A 25482-nucleotide genomic window follows, 5' to 3' on the forward strand; every position below is an offset into this window, starting at 1 on the left:
CTGTCAGTCATGCAGCTGGGCGGATCCCGGCACAATTGCCGGGATCCGCTTCAGCTGCGGCGTCTCAGTATACCGAGAGCTGTAGCTCGGTCCAGCCGATTGCATATGCACACTGATCTCGAAACAGCTGACTTTCCCTGGCCCCCGGGAGCCTCCTGCTCCCGGCCACCAAGGAGAGAAACCCGCTCTGTCTTTTTTTCTGTATTCTGACACTTTTTTCTGTATTCAGAATAGAGAAAAAAAAAAAGAAATTCCCATTAAAAAGCATTGGGGCATTACTATTGGCTATTTCAATTTGCAATAGCCAATAGTAAACTAGCATTGTACCCGCCCTCTTTTGCAGTTCCCCATCAGGTCCATCAGCAGAGGGCGGGTACAATGCTAGTTTACTATTGGCTATTGCAAATTGAAATAGCCAATAGTAATGTCCCAATGCTTTTGAATGGGAATTTTTTTTTTCTCTATTCTGAGATCGCTCCGTGTCAGAATACAGAAAAAAAGACACAGCGGGGTTTCTCTCCTTGGCGGCCGGGAGCGGGAGGCTCCCAGAACGATTGTATTCAAGGAGCGGGGAAAAGGAGTACCGCAAAACATTTTTAATTTAACAAACTATGTGGAAACAGCTCCTGGGTTTCGAAATTAGTATTCACAAAGCACATTCCCCTTGATATAGAAATCCCATGAAGGGAGCTATCCAATGAGCAAGTAATTCAGTATTAGCTTCAGATATTGAACACATTTTATGTAAACATCAAAACAGTATAAAGGTAAAACACCTAGTACAAGACATTTAAAATTGTTTAAAAACAATGACACAGCCTCCCTATAATGGCCCAAATGATAGGACGGAGCAGTCAGGATTAATGTATCAGCAGAATGACAGGCAGTCACTGGTGTGAGCAACTACACTGTATTACAACAGTGGATACAATTGTATCGATAGGTAACCAAGTTACTCAAGGACACCATTTTTTAGCTAAAATTTTGAAGTTAAAGGAGAACTATGAGATGAGTGATTTCCACTCACCTCATAGTTCTAGCCAACCTGTGACAATGAGACTGTCACAGGTCGGCTCAGTAGATCGGGAGGTGAGCGAACACATACCGGGTTCCCTCACCTCTCGATCCTGTCACGGCTCTCTGCCGTGACAGGGGAGGGGCTGGATTCCCCCCTCCCCGCTCCGATCCGCCAGCACTGACTGGCGAAACGGACGGGGGAGGGGGCGGGTAAATCTGGCTCTGCCTCTAGATAGGCAGAGCCAGCTGTCACTCACGCAGCTGGGCAGATCCCGACTTCCAAGTCGGGATCCGCTCCGGCTGTGGCGTCTCAGTATACCGCGAGCTGTAGCTCGCGGTATACTGAGCTTAGGGTAACGGGAGGATGCTAGTTTGTGTCCTCCCGTTACCCTAAGGAGAACTATGGGGAAAAACACTTACCCCATAGTTCTCCTTTAAGCTACCTTGGTACATTTCACAATCAGGAATTCATTTGTTGAAGAGTTGCACTGTTGTGACTTTTCTTCTATTTAAAATACAGAGTAACAATCAACTTCATCCACCAGGTTTAAAAGCAGCCACCGGGGCCAATCCGCGTATAGTTATTTCTTAGTTGCAGATATTCATGAAAACCCAGCAAATTAATGAAAATGATCTCTATGATGCAATAGAGTGGAGCCCATTTTTTCAATTAATTGGTTAAATAACTGGTAAAAGAATTACAAAGAATCAGCAGACACGTGGTGGATCCTCCTTAAAGTGGAGCAGTCATCTGGTGGGATCTAGTGTTTTTTTGTACTAAACGGGAGGGGAACTGAGGTGAGAATTCTAGCTCCCTGAGATGTAATATAGTCATGTTTTAAATTATGCTTTAGCCTTCTGCTTTGGGAATCAGAATGTGAACTGGTAAGTGGTGCTGTGTGGATCGGTTCTGGGCCAAATGACTGGATTTGTACAGATGTCTAATTTACAGGAAAAAATATTATTTCCTATCTGGTAGTTCGAAAGACACAAAATGCAGTAATGCAACATTCTTTCACATCAATCTGTGTATAAATGCAAAATAATTAGACTCACCACAGCACATTCCAATGCAAAGAATGCATCTCGCAAAAAGTGTCTGGTAAAGTTGTAAAGCTGTAAATGTAACACCGTGGACATTTTTAGTAGCAGGTCCTAGACCTGGAATGTACTGCAACATTTTGCCAGCAAATTGGATTATCAGGACCATGAATGTGAGTTGACTTAAAGAAACACTAAACTCAAGAGTTAAATCTAAAACATGCATTCAAGTTCCCTAACTACAGTAAACTCCCAGTAAACTGTAGTTTCTGGTTGCTTGAGAGTTACAAGTATCTCTCAAGCAACCATCCCTGTGGTGTTCCGCTTCCCCCCGCAGTACCATTCACCTGCGAGCTAGCTTCCACAGCCAACAGGTGAATGTATGCAGCCGGTGAGCAATAGCCAGCCTGCTATTGGCTATAGTAAATTGCAATAGCCAATAGCAGGCTTTCAATTGATGTCACGCCCACTGAGCAGAGAAGTGGCCCTGAGAGAGAAAGTTCTCTCTCAGGTCTGCTCCTCTGCTCAATGGGCAGGAACAATAGCCAGCTTGCTATTAACAATTAAGTATTGCAATTTGAAATAGCCAATAGCAGGCTGGCTTTTGAAACCCTGCCAACCAAACAGAGCAGCAGCCCGAAGAGAGAAAGTTCTCTCTCCGATCCAATCCTCTGCTTGGTGGTCGGGGGTCACGGGAGTGAGCCTGGAGCAGTGCCTACCTTACAAGAAACAGGGACCGTGGGGAACAAAAGTAGCCCCCCTCCAGAAGGAAGGGCAGTGTCACCACCAATTCCGAGATTATTTGAGGATCTACAGCCGAGTGATACACAAATAAGATACGTTTTTGTTAATAGTTAGGGTATTACTCCATCTTTCTCTATATTTATCCATCCATTCATCCATCTATTCCATAACAATTCTTATGTATGTCATCTTATTTTACAGTTATGATGAATAGCTTTTTAGATATTAGCTCCTAGAAATATATGATTGCTGTTACCTGTGAGAATCCATAAATACTTAATATCTGGGCGATAGAAATGGATGTTCCAGAGACAAAATCTCCAATCAGTCCAGCAATGTTTCCCTGTCTCCAGCACGAGTAGTTGGGAACTGTTGTCACTGGACCAGATACAATTTCTATTGTGTTTCTTATAGCTTTATTTGTATCTCCACATGCATCATACAGGTGATATCCCAGAGTGATATTAGGGAGTATGTCCGGGTCATTATTTATGTGTTCTAAAGCATAAAGAAAATAAACCAGGTCCTTGTAACTTCCAGGATAAGGGCTGTGAAAACAATGATATACATTGTAAATCCCAACTGCCCATAACAGTTATTTAACAGCCACAGGAGTGCAACCTAACAATATCCAAAGATACACTACAAACTCGGCGATTATCCCTCAAAGGAAAGTAACTGAAGATGATAGGACTTGGTATGTAGCATGGTTAGACTTAAAGCTTAGGGCCGGGGTAGGCAAACTTCAGCCCTCCAGTTGTGGTGCAACTACGAATCCCATTAGGTTTTGCTAGACCCTGGCAGCTACAGGAATGACTCCCAGAGGTAGATAAATGATGGGATTTGTAGTTTCTTCACAGTTGGAGGGCCGGAGTTTGCCTAACATTGGCTTAAGGCCTTAAAGTCCATTTCTGGTCAAAAGTTTTTTTGTTGTTGTTCTAGGGCAGGGGTGCCCACAAGGTCGATCGCGATCTACCAGTGATCGCTTAGCGATCACTGGTAGATCGTGATGTCCTCTCCTCCCGCCGATTTACATAACTTCCTGTTCATTCAGGAGTTTCTGAATAGGGAGAAGCACTCTGTACAGAGGCTCCTCCCCATTGCTTGGTAGTAACTAGTTTCACATTGAATAGGAAGCCTCTGTGTTTTCCATTCATTTAGAATAGAGGCTGCAGAAAAAGAGATTGAGGACTTTGTGTCCTCAATCTCTTTTTCTATTTTAAAAGGGAAATATCAGGGGGCTGTTTAGACCCCTAATATTTCCCCCGAAGCCCCCTCAAGAGTAACAAAAAAAATTACAATTAAAAATGTTTTAATAAAAAATAAGAAATAATGAAAATAAAATAATAAATAGTAAAAAATAAAGAAAAAATACGTTTTTTTTTCTTGCCTCAGGCACAAAATGAGCTGGCTACGGCTATGCTCCCACGGCTGTCGGCTGAATGTGTCAGACGCTGCAGATGAAAAGGGGCAGGACACCTCTTCCCAAGTGCAACGTCGGCCACACGAGCACAGGACGCTGGAACCTCTAGGGCACACTGGAATGTAAGCCGGCCGACTCCCTGCGTTCAGGTGCCGGAGGGGGTGTGGGGTTGTATTGAAGGCAATGGCACCGCAGCCTTGCCCCCCGCCCACAGTGCGATCACCCACACCCGGAACGCAGGCACATTAGTGCCTGCATTCCAGGCCAGTGCGATCTGCAAAAATAGTGCTCGCAGCATTTTTGTGGATCGCACTGGATTGGAACGCAGGCACTAATGCAGACGATCGCACTGTGGGCGAGGGGCCTGCCTGCAGAGCCTGGCTGCGGTGCCATTGATTTCAAGGCACTGCCACGCTCCCCCTCCTGCCCCTGAATGCAGGTGATCTCAATGAGCTCGTCATTTGAAAAGTAGATCTCCAGACGAAAAATTCTGAACGCCCCTGCTCTAGGGTTTGGAAGGGTCAAAACCTCTTGAAGGGTTTAAAGTAGAGATGTTCAGTTACCAAGTCCGTACTCGGTACAAGTACAAGTACAGATATTTTTCCAGCTCCAGGACTAGACTAGAGAAAAATTCAAAAGTTAGGAGGCAGCTGTCATTCTTAAAGAGCATACGGAGCTCCTGGGATTTTTACATCACCATTTTAATGCATTATTTTTTTTTAACATATATAAGTGATGCACCGATACCATTTTTTCAAGTACAAGTACTGATACTTTTCCAAGTACTCACAGATACGAGTACTGATACATTTCTGTTTATTGTCATGTGACAGTTTTTCTAAAACAATACAGACCAATGATTTCAGGACAGTGCCGGAGCGCCAGAGCCAGGTCCCAGCTACAACCCTGGTAGTTCTCGTGAAAATGCCAAGTAACGGCACTGGTATCTGAACTGGTATCTGGACATCCCTAGTTTAAAGGCTATGAGATTCTTACCCTTTCCTTCTATCCAAAAATAACAGGACTATTCACTAAAGGGTGAAGAGTTTGGAGAAGGCAGGAGAAGTGAACAATCAAGGACAACATAGCTGGACTGGAAAGTGAGCTGAATTGGAGGATTTTTCCAAATCAGCTATTTTGACCTAGATTTTTTACTTCTCCTGCCTTCCCCAAACTCTTCACCATTTTGTGAATACACCTGTCCATTTAAAAAAATGTAGTCTGGAGTCGGGAATCTCTGGTGTAGAAATTGTATCTATAATGTATCTGCTATCATTAGAGTAAGAGCTAAGTGCTAAGAGTTACCTTATGAGACAGCAAAGCATTTGTGGTTTCCTTTAAGGTAGGCTGCTTCTCATTAAAGCTGGGACAGAGCAGTTTAGAGGTTTTGCTTTGGCCAAATTTTAGCAAAGTTTACAGCACTTTTATAAAAAGTCATAGCTATGGAAAAGTGCATTAGAGTCAATAGATAAAGGTGAAATGAAAGGTCTTTAAGCTGGTTTAAAGTGTTTTATTGTTTGTATTGTTTAAAGCTGCAATTTGTTTTAAACAATGTATAGCCAAGCCTTTTTTTTTTAGCTTATGTCCTTTTTTGGGTAAAAGGAGTAGATTTACTAATGTACTCCTGTGATCCAAAGTCAGCATCTAACGGGCTATTGCCTGCTATAAACTGACAGAGCAGAGCCGAGCTGCAGCCAGGAAAGATCCTAACAAAATTGTTGGGATCCACCCCACTGCCTGATTGACAGCTGGCAAAGCCTCTCTAGAGCCAGTGCCAGCTGTATTCACCCCCTACCCTGTCTCTCCCTCTAATGAGTACTGGAGGAGCAGAGCGTGAGGGGGAAATCCCTGCGGTGAGCGGTGCCTGACAGTGAGCTGAGCAATCAGTGGTTCCTGTAAACACTATAAACACCTGCAGCTGTGTCACATGCCAACTCTAAGTATTTGGAAGAGTATATTTTACTCTCCCAAAACTTCTCCTTTAGACATTTTAAATAAACATTGCATATTTTACTTTTTTTGTGTGTATTTTATTGTTAGTTATTAGTTTTAACATATAACAATTAAATGCACAAAAATAAATATCAGGTTGGTCGGCTGGGGAAGCGTGGGTCCTCGTGCTGTGGCCGGGACACACACTGCCTGAAGGGAAGGTGTGCTAGTGGGCCCGCTCAGACAGAGAAGTTGCTTACCTCCTGGGGGCCATAGGAGAGCGTGGAGGCGCTGATGAGGGCTACCCCTTGGAGATTAGTGGGAGTAAGGGGACCGACTGGACCGAAACCTTGTGATGAAGGGGATATCTGTCTTACTTGTATTTTTAACTGATTGGGTGGTGAGAGGCTTTGGTGGTTGCTGGATTGAAAGTAAAGGAGGAAGGAAGGGGGATTGAGCAGGATTACCGTGTGGTCTGAGCTCCCTGTCATTTACCTATTCAGCCTGGACATTAAACTGTAGAATTGTGGCCTGTGGTCAGATTTATCTAATTGGAATGAACAGTAGGTTGCTGCCAACTACCTGAACTACGCAATATACTGTGTGCTTGTAAAACTCACTGGAAGTAAGGAAAACTTGCATTTGGGGGATTTCCTTTTTTTTGTGGTGGTTTCTGAAATATGGTTACATTTGTTGGTAGACAGCAGCTTCAGGCTACACGCAAACAACAAAATGCCACATCTAAAACTAAACCTCTCAGAAATTGGACCTTAGATCCCATCCTTCTCCCTAAGAGTTACCTTCATTTAATATGATGGTGGAACAGCAGGAAGGGAAGCAAGGTGTAAACTTTGCCTTGATAACTAAACCTAGTACAAGGGAAGTTACTAAAGTGCTCCTGCACTATTGTGATACTTTACAGAAATCTATCCAATGTGTCCTTGAAACAATATCCTCTGATACAAAAAGGATTGCTGAATCAGAACAACGAGTAAGGGGCAGGAAGTGCTCATATATCTTACTACTGACCTTATGTCTGCATTGGAACTCCAGCTATATCATATTTGCAGGATTGAGAGAGCACATCGTCTTGGGCCTGAGAGGCAGAGCTCAAGTAATAGAATAAGCCAGTTATTGCAAAATATCTCCATTTTGCTGATGAAGAGATAATTCTGCAGGTGTTCCACAAAATGGGGGAACTCAGAGTGAATGGAGAAAGGGTTTTGATATACCAAGATTTTCTGGCTGCTGTCTAACAGAAAAGGAAAACTTTTGTACCGATCTGCAAAGTGCTGTCAGAGAGTAAGATACAATTCTCTCTGTTGTATCCAACTAGACTACAGAGAGAGATGAAGTTATTGGATGACCCCGCACTGGCGAAATACCATCTTAATTTGTAGGGTACAATGGACCTTGACTCTGGCTTGATACTGGGAGGTTGGTGGGTTTTAATAATAATAAATAATGCACTATTTATTAAAACATAGTAACTTACAAGTAAGTTTAAAATCAACAGCAGGCTAATAGAGTGCCCACCTGGCTTTGTCGATTTTAAACTTACTTGTAAGTTACTATGTTTTAATAAATAATTTATCTTGATATACTACACTATTGCATCCCTTTTTTCCCTTTGTGGGGTGGATTTCTCAATCGAGTGAGGCAGCTCCTTGGATTTCGGTTGGTGTATGAGGAGAAAGATGGTTATCCGACATGTAAAGTGACAGCTGAGAGGATCGGTATTGATGGAGAGCACGCTCACCAATGTGCAGTATGACCATTTGAACGCATGGTCAGAAATTTCTGGTGAGTGGTTTTATTTTCTCATTATATATCAGAGGAGATTGATCATTGAAGAAACACACTCCTTGAATATTTTAAAGGCAGCTGATTCTCAATCGTAGATTTATATAAACATTTATTTGTATTTGAGCACTGGATGATATTGATGTGTATGAACACTTGTACACCGTGTGTTTTATTGGATACTTAATAAGCCTCATAAGAGACTTGCACTGTGAACTTTACCACAAAGGACTCAAATTAATTATTTATTGGAGTTTTATTTATTTGAATTAGTTAACACTTGATTGGAATTGATTTACAAAGTATATGACTTCCTTCACAGGGGTTCATTTGTTTTTCTTTTTAGTATTTAGACACATTTGTTTGACATATTATTAAGGGCGCGATGCAATGTTTTAAGAATTTCATACTATATAGTTGGCACGGCAGCGGACTTTGCTTATTTATTTAAACTTTGACAATCATCATATTGAGATCCATTTAGCGCGGATTCGATGTTTGACTAAAATAAGTAGCATCACAGGTAAGTTGCAATTCAGTGACAATACAATACCAAATACATAGCTTTAAAAACACAAGCTACAAACCCCCCCAATGGACCCCAGATGGCAGCAGGAACCTTCAGCCTCAGTGGATATGGAAACAAAAATGGAGGTCTGATCTTGCTCATCCAGATTCCTCATAAGAATTCTCCTGATATTCTTTAGAGCCATATACAGGTGAAACTCGAATAATTAGAATATCGTGCAAAAGTAATTGCAGTAAGTGCTGCAAAAGGGGCCCAAACCAAGTACTGAGTACATATGCATGCTTGTACTTTTCAGAGGTCCGATATTGTTCTATGTACAATCCTTGTTTTATTGATTGCATGTAATAATCTACTTTTTTGAGGTTGTGGATTTGGGGTTCTTGGGGTTTTCATGAGCTGTAAGCCATAATCATCACAATTATGACAAATCACGGCTTGAACTATCTTGCTTTGCATGTAATGAGTCTCTCTCATATATTAGTTTCACCTTTTAAGTTGCATTAGTGAAATAAATGAACTTTGCACGATATTATAATTATTCGAGTTTCACCTGTATATTTAAACTTCTTATGTATATTTTCCTGATATTGTGTTATTAAGCATCCCATATCCTATTCTACACTGGGAAATCAAGAGCCCATGGTGCTAAGATGCTTGTTTAAGAGGATTCAGGAGTATTATGGAGCACGGAGACCATCTAGGTGATCCACATCATGGTCTGCCTATCATACACATAGAGGGACATCAGAGGTCTGGTTTTAAGAGAAAAACAAAGAATAAAACAAATTGTCTTAAAGGGGTTCTAAACCCTCCGTTTTTTTTGCCTATATCTACTGCTAGCATGCAGTAGATATAGGCAAGAAGTGTAAAAAAAAAAACGCTTAAAATCCTTTTAAACTTACCTCGTTATCGCCGCTCGTTCCCGCGCCGAGAATCAGGAACTGCTCGTACGGCCGCAAAGGATCTTGGGGCGGGCGCATGCGCAGTTCCGATTCTCGGCCGGGAGACGAGCAGAGACGCAAGGTAAGTCTATGGACGCGTGCACCCGCCTGCAGACACCGCTGGATCGGAGAGACAGAGCAGTCAGCGCTGGATCGGAGTGACGTCACACCGCTGGAGGGACAGATGAAAACATGGGGAAAGAAGAGGAAGATCGGAAAAAGAGACATCATTTAAGGTAAGTGCTAACATTTACATTGGGGGGAGGGAAAACATTTTTTGCCTTTAATGTCACTTTAAGTACCTTAAAAGTCTGATTTGGGTCTTATAAATCTCTTTATGTAATAGAGTGCATTAAATAAAAAAATGGCCACACCTATTTTAATATTCATATAATATAATAATTAGTTGCAAACTAATATTTGCTTTACTCACGCATGACACAGTGTGACGGTTCTGTAGTCTCGACGAGGAAAGTCTTTTTTGTCTGCTAGCTGCAGCACTTGGTTATTTACCATTATGATTCCACCAATGATGATGTCACCATTTTTAAAATACTTATAGTTTTCAAATGCAATCTTCATGTCCAGCTTACATGCAGCAGACTGTGAATTGATAGAAGATCTGCAAATTATCACACATAGGATGATAACACAGAACATGGCTTTAAAAGAACAGTGAGGACCTGTGGTGTTTAGCATTGCCATGCTGGAAAATCCAGCATCCTAATACAATGCAAAGCATCGCATATTGCAGATTAGAAATCAGTTTGTTGTTAAATTCAGACAGCACATCAATCTTGGCATCAGCAAAAGGTTAGTTAAAAGGCTTCCTCTGTCTTATGTTTCTTTTATACAGTTCAGAGTGAGAGGAATATCAGTAAACTTAGTAGAGTGACACTATTTCTGCTTTGAACAGCTGTGTCCATCCAAAAAGGTTCAGATTATTTTTTTCTGTTCATTTCCGTAATTGTTTAAGAAAATCGGAAGATAACTTCTCATGATCTTAACAAATGCTTTTTGTTTCAGCATTGACTTGTGTAAGACAATTATTAACAAACAGTATTAATAAATAATATTTATGCCATTAAATTATGTTAATAAATTGGTATATTTTACAGTATCTGGGACCTCAAACATAATTTCAGGTTCGCTTCCTCCACTTATAGGGTGATAACACTTCCTGAGCAGCTCCCTAAGCAGGACCAACAATGTCATCTTAGAATATGCGTTTTTTGCTGTGGATTTAAAACTTAATGTGTATCTATAACCTTAACTTTTTATTGTGGATAAAATAAGAAAGGGTTTGAACCCGTGTAAGGTTTAATTGGTATCCAGGGCTCTGTGAGAGTTTTCCCCTCACTTCTTGTTTTGGAGACAACGTTTCACCATGTTTTGGGGACAATATTTTACCAGATAGGAAATTAGATCAAATCTGCAACAACAATGTGGACAAGCGCCTCTTCCACACAAGTCCTTACCCGTTGGTTGTGGGGGTCTGTGGGCAGGGTGGCTTATTTGCATCGGGGTACCCCCTTTCAGAAACTCCCTTGTTAACCCCTTTCTCCCCCTTGTGAATGAGTAAGGGGTACTTGTACCCCTACTCATTCACTAAAGGGTTAAAAGTAAAAAGTAAATAAACTGACCAGACTTTAAGAAAAAATCCCTTAATTGGGAAAAAAACAAAACAAAGGTTTTTGACAATTTCTTTAATAAGAAAATAAAAGGGAGGGGGACCCTACACCATTTTCAAAAAAATTCTTCTGTTTACATTTTTTCTATTCTTCTCAGTACCTCGGAGGTAGCGATCAGAATAAACGAGCCGAATGCCATTCTGTGGCATTTGGCTATTCACTCACTGCCGTTCGACCCCTATGAGAATAGGGGTGAATGGCAGTGAAGAAACTGCCAGAGATTCTGCACAGCAGATCCAGATGTTGGATCGGCTGAGTCGAATGTGTTCTTCACTTCGGCTCAGCCGAACATGCTGAACATCAGCCGTACAGGACTGAAGTGAATAGCCGAACGGTGTTCGGCTCACTTCACATCGGCTCAATTATTCGCTCTGCTGCCTTCGGCGGCTTAGTGAATTACCTCCTAAGTGAGTTGGCAACAGGTCAGTAACATGATTGGGTATAAAAATAGCATCTTAAAGAGTCAGAGTGTCTCAAAATTAAAGATGGGCAGAGGTTCACCAATTTGCTTCTAAAAAATGTCGAACAATTTTAGAATAATGTTCCTCAATATAAAATTGTAAAGACTTTAAATATATCATCATCTACAGTACATAATATCAATAACATAACATTGGATGCCCATGTTCTTGGGGTCCTCATACAGCACTGCATTAAAAACAGGCATGATTCTGTGTATTTTGGAAGTATTGAGGAATACTTCCAAAAATCACTGTCTATGGACACAGTTCGCCGTGCCAACCAAAAATGCAAGTTAAAGCTTTATCATACAAAGAAGAAGCCAAATCTGAACATGATCCAGACAGGCCACCATCCTCTCTGGGCCAAAGCTCATTTAAAACGGTCTGTTGCAAAGTGGAAAACTGTTCTGTGGTCAGACAAATTGAATTTGACATTCTTTTTTGGCAACCATGGGTGGCGCGTCCTGCGAACTAAACAGGAGAGGGACCTTCCAGCTTGTTATCAGCATTCAGTTCAAAAACCTGCTTTATTCACAACAGAAAACATATCAAATGTTTAAACTGAGAAAATTAACCTTTTTTAAAGAAAAAAATAAAGTAAATTTTAAATTGGTGGCAGCAACATGTCTCAAAAAAGTTGGAACAGGGCCATGTTTACCACAGTGTAGCCTCCCCTCTTCTTTTAACAACACTCTGTAAACATCTGGGAACTGAGGAGACCATTGGATGGAGCTTTGGGAGAGGTACGTTGTCCCCTTCTTGCCTGATATAGGATTCCAACAGTCCCAGGTTTTCCTTGTCATATTTTTTGTTTCAAGATGCACCAAATATTTTCAATTGGTGAAAGGTGTAGACTGCAGGCAGGGCTGTTATGCACCCGGACTCTTCTACTATGAAGCCATGCATCTAGTGCAGTTTAGCATTGTCCTACTGAAATATACAAGGCCTTCCCTGAAAAAGACGTTGTCTGGATGGAAGCATATATTGCTCTAAAACCTGGATATATCTTGCAGCATTGATGGTGCAGTGCCAGATGTGCAAGCTGCCCATTCCATACTCACTAATGCACCTCAGTACCATCAGAGATATACGGGTTTATGAGATTTTCAAATCATTGCATTCTGTTTTTTTGTAGATTTTACACAGCGTCCCAACTTTTTCGGAATTGGGATTGTAAAATGTAAAAAATATATTACACAAAAATATATATTATACAAATTATGTAATGCCAGGATACAGTGTCTCTGACACTGTCCCAAAGAATCATAATGTTTTATAACATCACATATTGCTTAAAGCTATCTCTTTACCATGTCAATTTAAAGATTTGATGGTTTTATATGATACAGTGTTCAGCATGTGACAAAGGTTGTTACATTGGTGAAACTGGCCTTAAACTGCATCTCAGGATGAACCTCATGAACCAGGATGAACCTTGGAGCACATGTGGCAAAAGATAAAACAGGAGCTCGATCAAGAACCACAAAGAAAATGAATATTGCACTCCAGTAGGACATCACTTCTCCCAGAAAGATCACTCCATCCAAAACCTCAATATTAAAGTACTGAAAGGGAATTTTAAAAACTCTCATGAAAGAAAAACATTTGAAATAAAAATGATTTTACATTTCAATTAAGGAGGGACTTAATGTGGATTCTGGTTTTCTTACACACTACCAGAACTTTTTATGAACATAAATACAGAACATAATACAGAACATAATAATATTCATGTATGTGGTATATCACTGATCTGTTTAGGATTTATTGGTCATCCTATGTTTATTTGTTCTGTGTTCTAGTTATCAGGATACATTCTTCACTCCCAGGTCCAACATTTATGACACCACACTCACCTCCCCTCCCTAACAACTTTCTCTTGCTTTAAGTGGTAAACGTTGTCATGTTGATTAGTAGTGCTTCTGACCTGAAGAAGAGAGGTTAACTCTCGAAAGCTTGTCTTTTATATATTTTGTTAGTCCAAGTATCATGGCATACTACAATACTCCGTTTTGTTTTTTTATACATCTTCTCTACTGGACTAATACGGCTTACCCATTTACATTACACCATATATATATATATAGTTTTCTTTTGCATTGGCTCAGGTCCCCCGGGGCAGCACCCAGCTCCCCATGTCCCTTGTTTGACAACCCCTTGCCTATTAATCTTGAAAATGGGGAGAATTGATTTCCAAGAGCAAAAAAGGTTAAAAACAGTTTAGATACACGTCTTCTGCAGAAAATGTGAAAGCCGCACAGCCGCGCCAAGGCACCTCTAGATAGTGCCGTCCTAACTCTAAACGATGAGAGTCTCCATCTTGGAGCACATGTGGCAAAAGATAAAATTGGGTGCAGGTTTGTCAGGAGGAAGCCCAACCTCCTTAAAGGCACAGGAACGCACAAGGGACCCCGCACATCAAGATTCACCTCCCATTGACCGCAATAGGGTTTGCATTCAAATATGCAACTGGTGAATTTTTTGGCACATTTGGCAAATGCACCCACAAATAGAATCCACAAAAGTTTGTCCATTACCTGTAATAACTACTGGGTTTTTTTTTCAATAATAAAGGCTGCATATTAAAAAAAAAAGCGTTTTCCTTTCTGTTGCAAAGTGTATCAAATAAATAATATTTCTTCATAAAATTTGGGCAAATTTTGCTACAATTCATGGTAAAAAAAGTGTACATTATTTAGTCTGTGTAAAAGTTACAATGCAGCATGTCTCTGTATAATTTCTGCTTTGTGTCTCTGACATAATCCACTGTAGTTTTTATTTCTTTATAAATAATGACTGCCCTCTCCGTATTCTATTACAGCCTACTAAAAATGTTTACATGTTGCACAGCAGGTCTCTGCAATATCTCTGTCTCTTGTCTCTGCCAAAATCTGCTGTCATTTTTATTTAAGTTTTTTTAAAAACCTGCCTTGTCTCTCCCTCTTAAGCTGGCCATACACCTTACAATTATCTGCAGATTTTCTGTGGTCAGATGGAAAAGGTGCAACAGATTCCTCCATCTACACTTGGATGGAGTCATCTCCACCTGGGCCAATCTGTTGCACTTTTTCCATCTGAACACAGAAAATCTGCAGATAATTGTAAGGTGTATGGGCACCTTTACACTGCTGCCCAATCAAGCTGTTTAAATACTCTTCAGTCACTGTGCTATATGATTCACAATTTTATTAAGCTTTGTAGACAATACAATGTGGTACACCATATACTGTTTAAAGTTATCTCTGTAGCATGTAAGTTTGAAGAATTGGTGCTTTTCCCATATCTCCCTGAACAAGGTATAAAATGGGGGACAATCTCACTGCTGAATGGGACTTTGTATTTATTTATTTTTCTCTTTGTATTGGTACTGTCAGGGATCTGAACACCTCCAGGTGGTGCTAGAGCAGATCTGGCAGTTCCAGTGCTCCCCTGCAGGTGGCTCCAGGCAGCCAGTGGCCGGCAGGGACCCGAGCGCCTCCAGATGGCATTGTGACTCTGGAACCAGGTCCTGCACTTCCATGGCTCACCTGCAGGTGTCAGCAATTAGGCACCACCTGATGATGATCTGGGAGGGTATTTAATCCCTCCCTGCAGTGAGCCTGGTGCCACAGTATTGTCGCCATTACCTGCATCCTGTTTTCTGTGACCTGTTTCCTGCATCCTGGTCCCTCCTTGACCATTGGTCCGTGGCTCCCCTCGTGTTGCCTTGCTCCCCAAGTTCCCTTGCCCTGTTACCAGTTGTGCGTGATTATGTTATTTTTGCATTTTAGTTGGCTATAATTAGTTGCTTGTGGTTACTTGTTTTCAGTGTGTGGAATAAACTATATGCTCATAAGCATTGTCTGGTGTGGTCACACATTTGGTCCTCTTGTTTTGATACCTGTACGTGGTGTGGGAACACCAGTGCACTGTATCTTGCCAGGTACATGTCCCCCAGGGCAGGGGCCAGTTCTCTGTGCTTTTTGCTTTTTGCTTGCCACTCCCATGCCTTTAAACTTTGAAAATTGAGACAATTTATTTTAAAGATTCAACTCCCACTGACTGCAGTGGGATCTGCAATAAAGTATGCAACTGGTAAACTTTTTGGCGCATTTAGCAAATGCACCCACAAATTAAACCTGCAAAATGTATCCAATAAATAATCTTTGACTAAATGTATTCTGTTATAATTCATTGTTATTTTTTTCTATATAAAATTACAAAAAATGGAAATTAAAAAAGTATTAAATAATCTGTCTCCGTACATTTTGGCCAAAATGTGTTCTACTACAAGTCATTGCGCTCAGAGGTGCTGGTATGCAAGAGAAGGCGCTCATGAGGACAGAACAAAAGAGATATTTAAAAATGTCAGTCTGCACAGCTGAATGGACAGTGGTTGATTTACCATTGCTTTATACAGGTTCATACACGGATTCTGAATCCGCTGCTCTTATTAGTCATACAAATAATTGTATACACCTTCTCACTACTCAACATTGTTTGGACACTTGGGCAGCAAATAAAAAAATCATGTACCAAATGACAACACTGGCACTGGCTTGTCCTTGCTGCAATCAGGCAGTGGTAGTAGCTTTGCACTTGTACTTACTGTAATACTAACCAAGCACTGCTAGTAGTCTGGTACTGGTAGTCACTGGTACTGTCTGTAATCAGACACTGTAGTTAGGCTTGCACTGGTAATCACTGGTACTACAGTCAAGCACTGTTAGTAGGCTGGTACTGGCTGAAATGTCTATTATCGGATGCTGGTATTAGGCTGGTACTGGCTGTACTGGGTGTACTCAACAAATGGTAATAGCTAGGGATGCACCGATACTAGTATCAGTATCGGTGCTGATTCCGAGTATTTGGGCGAGTACTTGTATTCACCCAAATGCTCTGATACTTACCCCTGATACCGGAACTTCCGGTCAGAGGGAGATTTCCTCTGACGGGCAGTGCCGCAAGGGAACATGAAGCCGAGAGGCGGGAAATACAATCAGCATGGAGCCGGCAAAAACAGCATGGAGCTGACTTCCCAGGCAATCAAGAAGCCATGCAGCGTGTAATTACACACTACCCGGTTTCCTGACTGCCCAGGAAGCTGGCTCCATGCTAGCATAAGTACTGGTATCAGTACTCATTATCGGCGAGTACCGATAGATAAATATCGGTACTTGTACTCAATACCGAAAAACCAGTTTCGGTGCATCCCCGGTATTAGGCCAGTAATTGTTATATATGTAGTAATCAGGCACAGTTAGTAGGCTGGTACTGGCTGTAATAAGACACTGTAGTACCTGACTGGCTCTGTACCTTTTGCCTGTGATCCACTCTGTCCAATTACAAATTAAAGTCAAAGAATAAAAATGAAAAATTCCTTTCAATATCGTGCCTGGGGGTCCCCTTAAACTGCTTGTAAAGTGGCAAATTTGTACAGTTTTTGGACACTGGGGCAGCAAATAAAAAATCATGTACCAAATGAAAACACTGGCACTGGCTTGTTTTTGCTGCTTGTAGCTTGGCACTTGTACCTACTGTAATACTAACCAAGCACTGCTAGTAATCTGGTACTGGTACTCACTGGTATTGTCTGTAATCAGACACTGTAGTTAGGCTTGCACTGGTAATCACTGGTACTACAGTCAAGCACTGTTAGTAGGCTGGTACTGGCTGAAATGTCTATTATCGGATGCTGGTATTAGGCTGGTACTGGCTGTACTGGGTGTAATCAAGCAAATAATTTAGTACAACAAGTCAAAAGAAAAAAAAAATTTGCTTTTACCTTTTACATTATGTACAAGTGCCTTAAGCAAAGAAAATAAGAATCGACATTTTAACACTTTATGTATATGATGAATAAAAGTCATTTAATATTTTTGACATTCATAATTGCATAAAGCCTGTCAATAAAATAAATTATTTAATTAATAAATATGAATTATGTAAATACATTTTTGTGGCTTGCTTCATAAGTACATAAAAACACAAACAAATTCAATAAATTAAGTAATACAGAATGGGGTCTATTTATAATAAATAAATACAGATTCAAACATTTTTCTAATCTGATTCAATTGAAAACATGTGTGAATCTTATGTGAAAACATTTATAAATAGACCCTATATATTTTTTTCCCCACCAAATAAAACATACTTAATTAAATAAATAAAAATAAATTTATGTGTCTCCATTAAATGGAAAATAATTCCAGGCAAAAAATATTCTTAACCCTTGCAATGATCGTTTTCATCTCGTGTGTAAAATAAAAAAGATATGCTCATTCGAAAATTGGACCCATCTGGCTGCTAGAGCAGTGCCTACTGCTCTGGCTTCCCCACCGCTCCTGTGTAGTGATGGGCCGAACACCCCCGTGTTCGGTTCAAATTTGAACTTTAGAACATGGGAAACGTTTAAATTGGAACTCGAACTCAATGCAAGCCAATGGGGCTACATCTTTAAAAATCCATTGACATCATTTGAAAGCCTTATATGAAATTTATTGGCCATTAAAAGGGTACAGGGATTTGGGTACTGCCCTGGGGGACAGGTATCAATAACAATTTTTTTTTTTTAAATACAGTTTTTAAAGGAGCAGTGATTTTAACATCACTTAAAGACAAACAATAAAAACGAAAAATTACTTTCAATATCGTACCTGTGGAGTCCCCTTAAACTGCCTGTAAAGTGGCGCATCTGTACGATGTATAGAACCTGCTGCAGCAAAAATGATATTTGTAAATAAAAAATGAATTAAAAAAGAAAAAAAAAAAGCATGTAGTTCCCCCTCCTAAACAATACCAGACACTTTAGGTCTGGTAGGAATGTTAGGAGAGACCCCATTTAAAATAAAAAGCAAAAAAAAGTGTGGAGTTCTCCCTCAAAGTCATACCAAACCCTTAAGGTCTGGTAGGAATTGTAGGAGGGACCCCATATAAAAAAATAAAAAAAATGTGTGGGGGTACCCTCTCAACTTCATACCAGGCCCTTAAGGTCTGGTAGGAATGTTAAGGAGTAACCCCACCCTCCCAAAAAACGTGGGGTCCCCCCTAAAATTCCATACCAGACCCTTGATCTGAGCACAGGCCTGGCAGTGCAGTAAAGGGGGGGACGACAAGCGAGCACCCCCACTGTGATACCAGACCACATGCCCTCAGCACTGGGAGTGTGCTTTTCCGGGTCGCTTCTCCAGGTGAGCCATGATTGGGCAAAGTCATCATGACTTTGCCCAATCATGGCTCTTACAGAGTACTGGGCCCTGATTGGGCAAAGTCTGGCATCGGTCTTGGGATGTCAGCTAATGCTGGCTAAGGTCTCCTGGGCTCACCTGTCCCTCCTGGGTGCCCAGGACGTCCAAAAAGAACGCTGCACAGTCCTACCTTACATTCCCACTCACAGGAAAGTAACCACAGGCACGTCACCAGGCAGATCAATCCGCCGCACCTTGTCCATCATTGTCCCCCCTGCTCTTTATATATCCCATAGCTTCTGGCTTATGATGTGAAGGGAAGGTGGGCATTACTGGGAGGGACAATGCTACTGGGGTGTCTGTGGGACAAGATAGGATGGCAGTTGCCATGGGCAGAGAAATAATTACTGTGGCTGAAAAGTTAGAAGCTTGTGATGAGGTGAGAAAGTAAGGGGAGCTTGGGACACAGGGAGTGCTGGATGAGGGGTGACACTGAGAGTGCTAGGGTGACATAAGGAATACTGGAAGTGGGGTAACACCTGTAGGGGGCTGCAGGTAGAGGGATGGCAATAGGAGTGCTGGAAGAGGGGTAACACAAGGGAAAGGGGAGAAACAAGGAGAGGGGTGACACAGGCAGTGTGTTGCCTTTGTTGCTTTTGCTGGACTTGGTGAAGACACAAATCGGGGGACTTCAGCTGCCTTCGGGCTGCGTTGGCACATTGTGAGAAGGTTGTTTTGTGGCATTGTAGAAGACAAAATGGCTAACATTTTACAAATTCTTCCAGGAGTATGTACATTTATATGAACACCTAAAAGCCTATGGCATATACCGTAACTCTCTTCTTAATGCAACAAGTGCACACATATAATCAACATTTAAAGAAATTCCAGTCGGGGGGCGTGGCCTGGACACGAGTCGCACTTAGGCTGAGCTCCGTCTGGACCCACTGCATCTGCACCCATCCGACCTGTCTCCAGCAAGCCAGCTACCACTGAACCATGGCAGGGAAGCAGAAGACCTCCACAAAGCTGCCAAAGACCCAGAAACTGCCGAGGGGAACGGATTTCCGACGCAGCTGTCCTGGGGGGGCCACCTTTACCCCGGCTGGGGCTGGTGGCCCTCTCGGAGAGAGCTCATAGTTATGACTGTTATGTTGTGTATACCTTGTTGTTCACAGGTTTTTTTTGTGTGTTTTGTATCCCTTAGCTCTCCTGCCTTTCTCTAGGTCCATTCCCACCGATCACCTGGATGTCCACGCACCTTGCTCCGCTCCATCTCCTCCATCGCTCTCCCCTGCTCTGCCGCCATGACAGATCTTAATGTAGTGTCCTACAACGTCCGGTGCCTCTGCTCCCCCCACAAACGCAGTAAGTTATGGTCTGAACTTAAGCAACTAAAGGCACATGTAATTATGCTACAAGAAACACATTTCACCACATCTTCTAGTGTCCGCCTACCCACACATTTATTCCCTCAATGGTTCCTGAGTAACTCACCTTCCTCCAAATCTAGGGGTGTCGCCATAGCGATCCACAAAAACTGTCACTTCACGGTTCTGGACCAATGCTCCGACCCTAATGGCAGATACCTGTTTGTTAAGGGCTCCATTGAAGGGATTAAGGTCACATTGGCTGTGGTTTATGCTCCGAACTCCCAACAATTGACGTTTTTTGACATGGTCCTCCCCAAACTACTCACCTTCACGGACGGTATGCTTATACTGGGGGGCGACTTCAATTTCAGCCCTGATCCTGCCCTTGACGTATCCACAGGTAAATCGTCCCACTCCTTTGCTGCCCTGAAGCATTTTCGGCGAGCGCTACAAAACCTGGCCCTCATAGACAGTTGGCGTGCGTTACATGCCTGCGACAGGGACTACAGCTTCTACTCTAATGTCCATGGCACATACTCGCGCATAGACCTGCTGTTCATTGACCAGTACCACTTAGACAATGTCCTTAGCGCAACTGTCGGCTCCATCACGCTTTCTGACCATGCAGCCATTACCCTGTCCGTTTCCCTGCCGGGGCTCCGCCCACCGGAGTGGACATGGCGCCTCAATGAGTCGCTTTTGGACGACGCCGCGATTAGCGGTGCTGTTGAAACAGCGCTCAAAGACTACTTTGACCTTAACCGTAACGGAGAAGTAGGTGAGGCCACTCTCTGGGAAGGTCACAAGGCAGTCATTCGAGGTGTTCTCATCTCCCACGGGGCCCGTCTCAAGAGAGCCCGGCAGAGGGAATTAACTGATCTTTTGGATAGGTTGAGAGTGGCGGAACTGTCCCATAAACGCTCTGGCTTGTCTGCAGACAAAGACACATTGTATGCGCTGAGAACTGACCTAACCTCTCTCCTTGACCAACGCCTGACGCAACGATTGCGATATGTCTCCTTCCGCTTTTACGAACACGGTAATAAGTGCGGTAGACTTTTGGCTAATGCACTGCGGAAGCGTAGAGCTCAGACACACGTTCACAAGATACATACAAGGACATGGGAGGAGGTTCTCAGTACATCCAAAATAGCTGAAGCTTTCCGCTCCTACTATGCGGATCTCTACGACTTGTCCTCTACTACTCCACCTATAACAGACGATCTACGCCGCACCCGTATTCGTGACTACCTGGCCGCAGCAGGGGGCCCCGTTGTCTCCTCGGGGATAGCTGAGACGCTGGATAGGCCCATCACCTCGTTAGAGCTTGAAGGGGTGATTAAGTCCTTACCAGGGAACAAGAGCCCTGGCCCCGACGGGTACACGAAGGCCTACTATGATAAATTTCTCCCACTCTTTAGCCCTCATTTTTGTAGTTACCTTAATACATTAGCCCACGGGGGATCTATCCACCGCGAAACGCTAATGGCCCACGTCTCGGTCATCCCCAAGGATGGGAAGGACCCCACGCAACCCCAAAGCTATCGCCCCATCTCCCTGATTAATGTGGACGTCAAGATCTTTTGTAAGATACTGGCAAACAGACTGAGTCCTCTCCTGCCGACCCTGGTTCACCCTGATCAAACTGGCTTTATACCCCAACAGGAGGCAAGAGACAATGCCCTTAGAGCGACACACATTCTACACTGGGCCCGCTCTATGTCTCCCCCTCTCTCCTGCTTGTTTCTTTCTCCCGACGCAGAAAAGGCGTTTGATAGGGTGGACTGGGTGTTCCTGGAAGAGGTACTGCGCAGTTGTGGACTGGGTACTACACTGCGGTCCTGGATCTCTTCCCTATACGCGTCTCCCGAAGCAAGAGTGAGGGTGAATGGCGCCCTGTCCTCCCCATTCCCGGTTAGGAATGGGACCAGGCAGGGATGCCCACTCTCGCCCCTACTTTTCGCCCTCACCCTTGAGCCCCTTCTGAGAAGGATCTGCTCTGACCCGGATATTCATGGGGTCACTGTGGGCTCAACGGAGCATAAACTTGCGGCATACGCTGATGATGTCCTATTGTTCGTCACACAGCCTCTTATTTCCCTGCCTAACATACTTAAAGAGATCGATACTTATGGTGCCCTTTCCAACTTTAAAATTAATTTCTCAAAATCTGAAATCCTCCCGGTAACTGTCCCGGCCCCCCAAATACTTAGCCTTCAGAAAGCTTTTCCCTTCGTATGGGCTCACATGTGTATCAAATACTTGGGTATCCACCTGCCTCATACGCCGGACCGACTATATTCCCTAAATTATCCCCCGCTCCTTAAACAAGTAGAGTCAGACCTCAAATCCTGGGACAGAGATGCATTCTCCTGGATAGGGCGGGTAAACATATTGAAGATGTTGATTCTGCCTAGATTGCTTTTCCTTTTTCAGATGCTCCCCATAGCGGCCCCCCACCTGTTTTTTAGCCGTCTCCGTAGTCTTCTTTTAGACTTCGTGTGGCGGAAGAAGAAACCCAGAATTGCGTTCTCCATTCTACGGAGAGCGAAAGCGTCGGGTGGATTGGGCCTCCCGGATCTGCACCTTTACTATACGGCTGCAGTTCTTTAGAGAGTCCTTGACTGGCACTTTCGGGTGGGGGACAAGCTGTGGGTGGCACTGGAGAAAAGTATGACAGGTCGGAACCTGGCCCATGCACCATGGCTTCCACCGGAATTCAGGGGCCTAGCCCCCACCACTTCCCCGCTCACTTCCCACACACTACGGTTCTGGGACCGCATGAACAAACAGGGCCGACTGGCACCTGCTTTATCCCCCTTAGCCCCAATTGGTGGGTTTCCATGGTTTCCCCCGGGTGAACACCTGCAATCCCTTGGCAGATGGGTAGATGATGGACGGATAAACCTTTCCAAATTCCTGACAGGGACCTCGTTACTGTCCCTTGGGGAGATGCGTCGGAACTGGGGGTCGTATCCATTCGACTTTTGGAGACACAGACAACTTTCACACTTTGTTTGCTCTCAGGAGTCCCGGGTGCGACCCCACGACTCTCTCACTCCATTCAAGCAATTATGCGACGCCGGGGAGCCACCCCCCAGGTCCCTCTCCCTGCTCTATAAACTCCTGTTGCAGCAGGACTCCCTTGGACCACTTAACTACTTGGCAGACAGGGAGGGGGACATGGGGGTAAGGTTCTCGGAGGCAGAATCTACCAACGTCCTTAAATATACCCACTCCTCCTCCATAGACTCGAAAGTCCAAGAAACAAATTACAAACTCCTCACCCGGTGGTACCGTGTCCCCCAAAGCCTACACCGTATCTACCCCTCAGTATCCCCACTTTGTTGGCGCAACTGTGGAATGATAGGTACCCATTTACACATCTGGTGGGACTGCCCTGCAATTCAACCTTTCTGGCGACAGATTCAGGCTGAAATCAAAACCCTCCTCGACATAGACATACCTCTTACACCAGCCCCTTTCCTACTTCATTCTGTACCCAACACCATGTCTAAATATAAATCTAGCCTTCTCCCTCACCTCCTCAGCGCGGCCAAACACTTGATCCCGCGCTACTGGAAGAAGACCGCCGTCCCCACAATGGAGGAGTGGAGCGGACAGGTATCGGGAATTCAGATCTCTGAGGAATGGCTAGCCCAACGCAAGGACAGATATGATAAGTACTATTCCACGTGGGCCACATGGATTCATCGCCATCCATCTTAGTTATATAGTTATATAGTTATTCAGGAACAGGGTGTCAATACGGGTTGACTGTCTCTTTGCACTTCTCTCCCTCATCCTCCCCAGACCAGTTAGCGTAGGAGAGGACGATGAATGCTCTCTGGGACCACCAGTTGGCCCCATTATCATTGGAGTAGCTGCCCGTGGATGGACAGTAGCTGATCAGGGATACCCCCCCTTTTTTTTTTTACTTCCCCTTCTCTCCCTTTCCCCCATATTTCTAGCCACTGCCTTTCTCCCTTTTCTCTTCTTATACCCCCCTTCCCCACTCCGGACCTCGACACCTGGTTATTATTGAATGGAGATTACTGTGTAAACGCATTTTGCTCAATGATGCCTGCTCGCAAGGCCAAGTGGCAACTAGCTATACCAAATCCGGAAATAGTTTTTCCTTATGATTTTGTCATTTAACATCTCCTTCTTTGTTTTTTCATATGTGTTTCCTCGTTTTGTTTTCTTTTTGTTTTATATTATGAAAACCAATAAAAAAGAATACTTAAAGAAATTCCAGTCAATATGTGTGGCTTCTAAGGAACTGTTTATTGATAATATTTTTTTATCATGAAACTCTTTTACTTAAAAACAGCTTTAATGCCGCCAAACAACATAACAAGCTGCTAACCCCAATTCCCAAAACATTTTGTTACCCATAATAATAAACAGAAATGATGATTAGCATCTAGGGACCCTGGCCATATCCCAATTATTATCAAGTTTTTTAAGGTCTTGGGTGGAGAACCCAGCAAGAGGGGGATGTGTCAACAGGAACTTTTAGGGGGTTATTCACAAAGCTGCTTTGGCTGATTCTTCGGCTGGCTTCGACCCCTTTGGTTCAGTAAAGCCCGTACAGCTCCCGAAGCTGGCAGGGCGGCTCATTCGAGCCGAAGGCATATGCCTCGGCTCAGCCGAGGTGAAAGCTGAAGCTGGCTCTGGCCACTTGCTGAGACAGATCAGCGTCCCCTGGTTACCTGGTAACCAGGGACGCTAATCTGTCAATACCAGGCATCCCAACACTCCGGGAGTCTCCCGCTATTAGATAGCGGCTCCCGGGAGAGAAACACTTTCTCCCGGAAAGGTTTACTCTGCTCAATTTAGCAGAGTAAACCTTCCCCTGCTTTGTTTTGTTTTTTTCTGACATCAGAGCCGACGGCTGCCGTCAGTCAGAAAAAAAAAACAGCCTGGGAATGCATAGCTATATTCCAATTGGCTATTTCACTTTGCAATAGCCAATAGCAAACTAGCTATTGAACCCGCCCACTGCTGCTGTCAATCAGAAGAGGGAACCTGAAGTTCTCCATCAGCTCCTCTTCTAGTGATTGACAGCAGCAGAGGGCGGTTGCAATAGCCATGTTGCTATTGGATTTTGCAAATTGAAATAGCCAATAGGTATCTAGCTATGCATTCCTATGCTATCTGCCATTATTTCAGGGGGGTGCTCTCTTCCCCTTGCATTACAATGAGAGCTTAGCAGAGCCAGAGGTGATATCAAAGCCGACTCTGCTGAGCTCTCACGGTACTGAGAGTTCAGCGTCCCCTGGTTACTTAGTAACCAGGGGATGCTGATCTTTCAGTACCATGAGAACCCTGCAGAGCTGGCTTTGATACCACTGC

At 43.3% G+C, this 25482-nt stretch overlaps 1 protein-coding gene across 1 annotated transcript in view; it reads right to left on the minus strand.

The window, feature by feature from the left end:
* The window catches only part of LOC108792395 (vomeronasal type-2 receptor 26-like), a 32739-nt gene extending 12679 nt beyond the window's left edge, over nt 1-20060 (minus strand). The window contains exons 1-3 of the mRNA XM_018563163.1: nt 20013-20060; nt 9864-10033; nt 3059-3350 (exon numbers count right to left, since the gene is read on the minus strand). Of these exons, the coding sequence (XP_018418665.1) occupies nt 3059-3350; nt 9864-10033; nt 20013-20060 (510 nt within the window). The remainder of the gene's footprint in view (nt 1-3058; nt 3351-9863; nt 10034-20012) is intronic.
* Nucleotides 20061-25482: the final 5422 nt, after the last annotated feature.

The sequence above is a fragment of the Nanorana parkeri genome, unplaced genomic scaffold, assembly GCF_000935625.1.
Source record: "Nanorana parkeri isolate BGI_ZX_2015 unplaced genomic scaffold, ASM93562v1 scaffold637, whole genome shotgun sequence".
Taxonomy (NCBI): domain Eukaryota; kingdom Metazoa; phylum Chordata; class Amphibia; order Anura; family Dicroglossidae; genus Nanorana; species Nanorana parkeri.